This window comes from Bison bison, unplaced genomic scaffold, assembly GCF_000754665.1.
Source record: "Bison bison bison isolate TAMUID 2011002044 unplaced genomic scaffold, Bison_UMD1.0 scf7180017848503, whole genome shotgun sequence".
Lineage (NCBI taxonomy): Eukaryota > Metazoa > Chordata > Mammalia > Artiodactyla > Bovidae > Bison > Bison bison.
In genome coordinates, this window is record NW_011479076.1 from 10,942 (window position 1) to 19,455 (window position 8,514).

The 8,514-nt window shown below is 44.2% G+C and overlaps 1 protein-coding gene across 1 annotated transcript; it reads left to right on the plus strand.

Moving 5' to 3' along the window:
- Positions 1 to 596: 596 nt before the first annotated feature.
- LOC104992484 (multidrug resistance-associated protein 4-like) lies at positions 597 to 6,252 on the plus strand. Its single transcript, XM_010845389.1, has 4 exons — positions 597 to 1,401; positions 2,452 to 2,615; positions 3,750 to 3,875; positions 5,271 to 6,252. The coding sequence occupies exons 1-4, from the start codon at positions 1,258 to 1,260 to the stop codon at positions 5,524 to 5,526; spliced, it is 690 nt and encodes a 229-aa protein (XP_010843691.1). The 5' UTR covers positions 597 to 1,257; the 3' UTR covers positions 5,527 to 6,252.
- The last annotated feature ends 2,262 nt before the right edge of the window (positions 6,253 to 8,514 follow it).

Sequence of the window (8,514 nt, forward strand, 5' to 3'; positions counted from 1 at the left end):
CTGCATAAAGTGTCCTATTTTCACTCCTTTTCAATGCAGCATTTAGTGACATTAGGTACATTCACATTGTTGGTGGCCATCACCATAATTCATCTCTGAAACTTTTTGTTTTTCCCAAACCGAACCTCTGCACCCATTAAACACTAACTCCCCGACCCCTGTCCCCTTACCCAGCACCGTTCTTCTTCTCTGTGAATTTGACTATTGTAGGTGCCTCTGTTAAGTGGAATCATACAGTGTTTGTCATTGTGTGTTGTGTGTGTGGCTTATGTCCTGTAGCACAATATCTACAAGGTTCATCCATGTTGTAGCAGTTGTCAGAATTTAATTCCTTTTTAAGACAGAATAATATTACATTATAGGTCTATACAACATTCTGTGTATTATCTCATCTGTCAATGGACAGTTGTTTCCACCTTTTAGCTATTGTGAACATAGATGCTCTGAATATGAGTTAAATTGTCTGTTCAACTTTGCATTTTTAGCTTTTCTTGAGTATATCCTTAGTAGTATAATTTCTGTATTGTATGATAATTTCATGTTTAATTTTTGAGGAACTTACATATTCTCTTCCATGTGGTTATATCATTTTACATTCTCACTTGATCATTGGTTTTCTCTAACTTGAAGAGTAAACAAAGCATTTTTATAAAGTATAAAATTGTGTTTGGATCAGTGGCTCCAGTTGGTGGTCTGTTGAAGCAGCTCCTGGTGTGTCTTCAGTTTCCTCAGATCTCTAGGGCATTTTTCTTACTAAATAAAGGGATTATGTAACACGGGTTGTGGTTTTTGTAGGTCAGCAGACTGGTGTTAAGAACACAGTTTCCTCACAGCAAGTGTTTTGAATATTATACTTGCTCATTTCAGAATGAACAATCTAAGCCTGAAGTGTTTAAATATTGTCACCCACAGAATTAATGATTGAGTCCAGATTTGTAGTCCAAGTCTCCAAATTTCCTTCCTTAAATTAGCCTCTCTGCTCTCATCTAATTTGGCTCAAAATTACTTAGTTGTCTCTTAAGTGTAAACCTACACCCTTTACCTTTCAGACAGGTCCAAGTTCAATGAAATAGGGTGGGGATTTTGCTTCTACCTCCTGCTCCTCCCTTTGCCGTCCTTGCTGGAGGGGCTGCTGCCACACTCAGGAGTTAGAGGCTGAACAAGGGTCCCTAGAATCCTGCTGTCAGGGGTCATCCTGCTCCTGCTGACACCACTCAAGACCCCTGGAACACATGCTCCATTGTGTTATGTTCTAAGATGACTTGGTATCACCTTAGGAATCCAGTTTTCTGTCTCCCTGTCTCATTTCAGGCACTTCGCCTGAGTAGCTCGGCCATGGGGAAGACCACCACAGGCCAGATAGTCAACCTGCTGTCCAACGATGTGAACAGGTTTGACCAGGTGAGCTGTCCCTGAGGGATCCTCTTCCATTTCCCATCCTTCTCATTGGGTTCAGCTTATTGGATGCGAAGTGCCAGGGTTTGTCGGCCAGGATTCCACTGAGGATGTAAGACAAAGGTTGTATTTATCCAACTTTCATTTCTCTGTGTGCAACTGTGATGTAATTATATGTATTGTTCTGTAAATGGGAGTTTTGTTTTTCTAATAATAAATAGGCAGCAGTGTTCTTGCTCAGGTTTGGTAGTGTCCCTAGGGGTCCTCCTGGAGCGGCCCTTCTTGGCACGTGGTGTGGCTGTTGCTGAACTGTCTTCCTCCTCCTCTGGATGATGAAGATCTGGTGGGAGGGATTGTTCTTTCCCCTGCACCCTGATCAGTGCCTGCTGCATAGGGAACCTGTGAAGAATAATGCCAAGTGTGTGGTCCCCAGCAAGACACAACCTCCTCTCTACCGTCCCCTCCACAGTCTTTTTTCCACTGACCTTATGCATAGATCACATTACCCAGGGCCTTGTAGCTGTTGGTCAGATCTGTGTTGCACTAGATACTTCTGTTTCAAGTATTCATTCATCAAACATGAAGTGAGGCCCCTGCTCACTTTCAGAGATGAGCGAAGCTTAGTTTTTGCCCTATAGAAGCCACAGCCTATCAGGGAGCTAAATACACAAGTAATTATTGGAGAAAGTGGTAGGTACCATAATATAGGTTTTCCTGGGATGCCATGGTTCCCCAGAGGAGATGGGGTCTAAATTCTAGGACAGAGAGCATTTGGGGAAGCCCTGAGCTCATCTGTGTTGTGGACAAAATCGACATCTTCCTTCAGTGCTGCTGTTCTGATTCTCCCAGGACATCCCTGAAGCCAGCCCTGTGCTGCCCCTGAATGGCATCGTCTGGGGTGGACACTTGAATTTCTGCTTCAGCATGTTTAAAACCCAGTGAGGTCATTGCTGTTTAGGTTCCTGTCTGTTCCTTCAGAGCAGATTGTTTCTACACTGTGTCCTCACTTGTTGTATTGTATGCAGTCCTAAGAAGGCTTTGTCTCTCTCTTTTAAGGTAACTGTGTTCTTGCACTATCTGTGGGTGGGGCCACTGCAGGTTATCGCAGTGACCGCCCTGCTCTGGATGGAAATAGGAATGTCGTGTCTTGCTGGGATGGCGGTTCTCATTATTCTTCTGCTTTTGCAAAGCTGCTTTGGGATGTCATTTTCATCACTCCGGTAAGAGAAACACTTCTTTTAAAAATGGACACTATGTAATTGGTAACATCCACAGTCTGCTTGATGCTTTTGTTGAAAACAAGACAAATGCCTTTTCTGGTCTCTTCTTTGTGTAGGTTGTAGACCCTTCAGGCTTAGCCAGTGAAGGCTCCAGCCTTAAACTGAAGGCTGATCCTGAAACAGGAACAGTGAAGGCATTCACTGGGTCCTCTTGGCACCATATCTAAATAAGTAGAGTGTTCTTCAGCAGAATTTACCCATGTCCAAGTTATTTAAATCTTTTTAAATAGTAATAATCTTGTAGGCCCTTTTCTCACCACATATATTTTTGTTATGCTCCTGTTGGAACCTTTTCAGATATTCTGTTCATGTTTCCAATAAGTTATAAGCACCCCAAGGCCCAGGCTGATCTTCATTGTGTCTTTATGAAGCCCCACATTCACAGCAGCACATGTGACAGAAAAGTGGCTGGTGGTGAAGAGCCTTCTGCTGCTGAGTTAGACCTGAAGCAGGTGCCAGAGGGTTGGAAGTGGGTGGTTGTCAGGTGATGGAGATGAGCTATTTGAAGCTCCTTGAGCCTTGTGTGTGCTGTCTGTGTTCCGTTCCATGCTAGGTGTCTTTCTCTATCTGGAATCCCCTCTCCTGCCATTGATATGGAGAGAGGTTCCCTATCCTCCGAGGCCCTGTTCCAGTGCTACCAGGTCTGTGAAGCTCTTCTTGTTCTCCTTTCCTGCTGGAATTAACAGCACCATCTTTTCTGCTCCCCAGAACTTTATTCCTGTTTTATTACAGCACAGCCACTGTCTTCCTGGTAGATTTGGGTGCTTTTCTGCCTTCCCTACCTGACTGTGACCTCTTTGAACAGGTGGTTTGTATCTGACTCATTTCAGGTTTTCCTTAACCGATGCTGCACATTCTCCAAGTTACTTCTTGAAATGGGCTGAGTGTTTGACTTCCTAACTGAAACCCTTTTCTCCATTTGTACTTTGAGTAGGACCTGCCTGTGTTCTAAGTGCAAAAGGGCTGTAGAGAATCTTTTGATTCCTAGCCCCGCCTCCGTGCCCACTCCTGCTGCTGCTGCTGAGGGAAGTTGGGCTGTGGTCACTGAGGCTTGTCTCACGTCTGTCCCCTCAGGAGTAGGACCACAGCTCTCACAGACGACAGGATCAGGACCATGAGTGAAGTCATAACTGGCATCAGAACAGTAAAAATGAATGTTTGGGAACAGTCATTCATAAACCTTATTACCAGATTGAGAAGGTAAGTGTGAGATATATATGTATATATATATACATATATATCTCACTCCATACTTTCATGGTTTATTTCCTAGTCTACTAAATGCTTTCGATGTCTTACCAAATACATTTTTAAGTTCACCTTCACATTAAGGTGAGCTTAAATACTTACTATTCACTGCATCCTCTACATGTTGCAGGAGGGTTCTGTAGAATAGTGGAGACATCATTTAACCTACTCTTCCATTTACTATCGTCTCAAAGGAAAAAATATATATGCTTCTTACCTGTATAGAAATGAAATTCTAAGTAGTTCTTAATACCTCAAATCCTAATGAGCAATGCTTTTAAGATATTTAGCATTTGAGACAATGACATGCAAACTAAAATTGTAACTTATGTTGATGGAGTACAAACAGGGAGATTATAGAGACTGGGTGTACTTGTATCGAGCTGAACTATATGAATCACTGTTCTTTGTCATTGTCATGCGTAGTTGCTTGTTCGTGTCCAACTCTTTGTAACCCCATGTACTGTAGCCCACCAGGCTCCTCTGTCCTTGGAATTTCCCAGGCAGGAATACTAGAGTGAGTTGCCATTTCCTCCTCCAGGGGATCTGCCCGACACAGGGATTGAACTCATGTCTCCTGCATTGCAGGCAGATTCTTTACCACCAGGAAAGCTCATGAATCCCTATTATTAATTTCAAATGGAGCTATGAAAATACTGTTCCTTTTGTTTTGCTTCATGTTTGTAGGATGTTTCTCCATCTTTCATTTAAATATCTGATGAGCATTTCTCTGACTCTACCTTGTCACCTCTGACTTTGCACCTTTATGGGGGCCCCTCCCTCTGCTGGGAATACACTTCCTTCTTCCTTCTACTCTGGCCTCCACCAAGCCTGATTGACTCCAGTTCATCTTCTCAGGGTCCACATGTGTGTATGACTTGCCCTGACTCCACTGCTCAGAGTTGCACACCTCTGCTCTGGGCTCCCTTGGGGGCTGTGCTGACGGTCTCTGTCCATTGTCTCCCAAGTGTTTTGGTTGCTAATTCTCTTCTCCAACACATTCATGAGCCCCTGGAGGGGACAGGTTGTGTCTTTCTGTGAGGAGCCTGGCCCAGGACTTGTGATTATGAATGTTTGTTGAATGAATGTTCAAACCCAGTCTGACTGATGCAGAATGTTTGAAAGTGTGACATTAAGCCTCTTTTCACTTGAAAGATTGAAGTGGTGATGCAGTGTGTGATACTGGTGTTGGGGAACCCCAAGTGTGCACTGTGTAGTGAGGTGAGGGATGGTTTATCTTTATCTGTGTGTCCATTCCCTAGAAAGGGGCCACTCACACGTGGCACTGAATCCATGTCTTGTATGTTGATGCTTCTTATAAAACCTATATCCTATTCTCTTTTATAGGAAGGAAATTTCCAAGATTCTGAGAAGTTCCTACCTTAGGGCCATGAATTTGACATCATTTTTTGCTGTGAGCAAAATCATGATTTTTGTTACCTTTATCGCCAATGAGCTCCTTGACAACCTGATCACAGCCAGCCAAGTGTTTGTGGTGGTGACGCTGTTTGAGGCTCTGCGGTTCTCGAGCACCCTCTACTTCCCCATGGCCATCGAGAAGGTGTCAGAGGCTGTCGTCAGCATCCGAAGAATCAAGGTTTAGTGAAAAATAACTTTTTAAAGTTATAGGTGGATTTTACCTAAAATGCCTCTTTTTATGTGGTGTCATTGTGTGCCAGTTAGGTGAGATTTAACTCTTTCAGTGCCAAGTTGGCAGTCTTTCCAAAATGTATGTATTTCCCTCTTTTCTTAGGTAAAGTGTGTTAAAAGTATCATAAGACCCATGCTCCTTTATGGACAGTAGCATAAATAAAGCCTCACAGGCTCCTGATGTTCAGTGATGGCTGCTGCTGCTGCTGCTAAGTCGCTTCAGTGGTGTCCGACTCTGTGCGACCCCATAGACGGCAGCCCACCAGGCTCCCCCGTCTCTGGGATGACTGCTGGACAATTAAAATGTCTGAAAGCAGGAGACACAAACAGATTGCATCTCCTGTGCTACCTGGAATGACTAGGCAGCAACTGTGCACAGTACCAGGGTGAACAGGATTCCTCTCTGGGCCGGGAGGGGATGAACTTGCTGAGAAGTCCTATTCCCAGGGCAGGAAGAGTGGCCTCAGCTTCACTTAGTTCTCTGTGTTTAAAACTAGATTCTTTGCTCCATAGATGTTTTCCTGCTGATGTCTGATCTCTGCATTTTTGTTCCTGTCCTTATTTTGCTTAGTGTCTAAGCCTGTCTCTAGCTGCCCCCTTCCTTTCAAACCTGTGATTCCCACCATACCTCCTGTCTCTTTTATAAACTCTCTCTGCTGCTGCTGCTAAGTCACTTCAGTCATGTCCAACTCTTGGCGACCCCATGGACGGCAGCCCACCAGGTTCCTCCGTCCATGGAATTTTCCAGGCAAGAGTATTAGAATGGGGTGCCATTGCCTTCTCTGAAAACTGTCTCTAGTCAGGGGTAAATAATTTTTATCATGAAGACTAGGGCCTTGCACACAGTAGGTGCTCAAGTATTTCTGTTTAAAATGAAGATTAAATGGGCTCTGTGAAAATGAATGATTTATTATGACCTCAAAAGCCCAAGAAGGCTCTATTTTTATTGAAGAGAGGAAGGGGGACCCATAGTCTTGGCACTGAATGACTCCAATAGAATTGCAAAAGATCTCAACTTCAAAGCACTAAAAGTCTTCAATGATTTTTGCATCCAGTCAAATGTGCCTCTGAGGTTATATTGTTCACAAAGCAGCTTTAGGTTTTCCATTACCAGCCACTGGGAAGTCAGTCTTTGTGGCTGCAGTTCTGACTTTTATACTTTACTGCATAACCTGTTCTGGGTCTGCACTTCCTGGCTAATGGCCATTTAATTTCAGCTCTTTCATCAGACTGAGTCCTGGAAAAAAATCCAGCCAGCACTTCTGATGCTTTTAGGAGCTGATCATGTATAGAATGGGGTCTCATTTTAACTCTTGGAAGACTGACATCTGTTCCCCTCAGGACTATTATTTGTGGACAAATGCTCAATAAATTGAATTCACTTAGGGCATAATTTTCCTTTTCTTTCTTTTTTCTTTGAAAGTGAAGGATTTCTATTCTAATATACACACACTCAATATTGGTTACATGCTCAAGTTGAAACTGTATTTGATTCTGTCTAGACTGAATATTGGAGAAGGCAATGGCACCCCACTCCAGTACTCTTGCCTAGAAAATTCCATGGACGGAGGAGCCTGGTAGGCTGCAGTCCATGTGGTCGCGAAGAGTCAGAAACAACTGAGTGACTTGACTTTCACTTTTCACTTTCATGCATTGGAGAAGGAAATAGCAACCCACTCCAGTGTTCTTGCCTGGAGAATCCCAGGGACGGGGGAGCCTGGTGGGCTGCCATCTATGGGGTCACACAGAGTCAGACCACGGCTGAAGTGACTTAGCAGCAGCAGCAGACTGAATATATAACATATACATTACTCTCCAGGGCCCTTGGTCTTTTTAATCAATAGAAATTGATAATAGGCCAGACGATAAATTCAGACAAGGCTTTCTGAGGCTTGTGCTACAGCACAAAATATGAAAACAAGAAACTGATGCCCCGTTGATTCTTTGAGATGGGCCGACTGGTTCCTTAAGTGGGGTGAGGGTAGGGGAGGCTTGGTCGTTTGAGCCGCAGGGATGACTTGTGTGGTCTGCCCACCATCTTGTAGGTGCCGTGTGTCAAAATCATATGCAGTTCCCTGCTTTGCTCCCAGCAGCTCAGAAATGGCAGTTGGCTTGTGGTGTTTTTATGTCTTACTGTTTGAAATTGCCTTTGTATGTGTGCAGTTATATTTAGTCCCTTATGGTTTCTTTGTAGTTTGTTGCTCAAAGAAATGTTTGTTCAGGTGCAAACGCTCCCATAAAGGGTCCTGGGTCCCAGCCTGTCCCATCACCTTTTGCTTGTTGCTCTGTCAGCTTAGACTGTGTAAGGCTGTAGCCATGCAGTCAGTGGTTGGATGGTTTGAACAGCCGTGCAGTCTGTTCCTTCTTTTAGCTGATGCCCTCAATGGGCTGACTGTGCAGGGCTCGGTCTTAGTTGGAGTTGGGACAGTAAAAGTGCACAAATGATGTAGTGTCTCCTCTGTACGTGACTTACTATCCTTCTGGGGATTCAGAAGTAGGAAGGGCAGTGCCAGCTGGGTATGTGCTGAGCTAATTTCAATATGGCTAGTATTTAAGAAGGGCTGGAAGGATGGGTGGAGTTAGAACTCAGGGTGTCCAGGCAGAGGCCACCAGTGGAGTGTGGACTTAGGTGCTTTGGGTCACTGGGGGGTGTTAAGCTTGTGGACTCTCTCAGAGGGGCTGTAAGATCAGGAGGGAGTTGTCTTGGGGTAGGTTCAGTGATGTTGCAGAAGGAATCAGAAAAAGAAAAGCTGCATTATTGAGATGACTAATGGTGAATGAGATTCTAAACTATGTTGTTTCAAGGGGAAAAGAGAATTGGGAGAGAGATGAACTGTTTCAGAACAGATGAGAGCTGGTACCTGGCTGACAATGTGGGAGATGGTGTGGAGAGAGAACTCAGGCTGTGGTGGTTGAAAGCCTGCCAACGTGTCCTCAGACC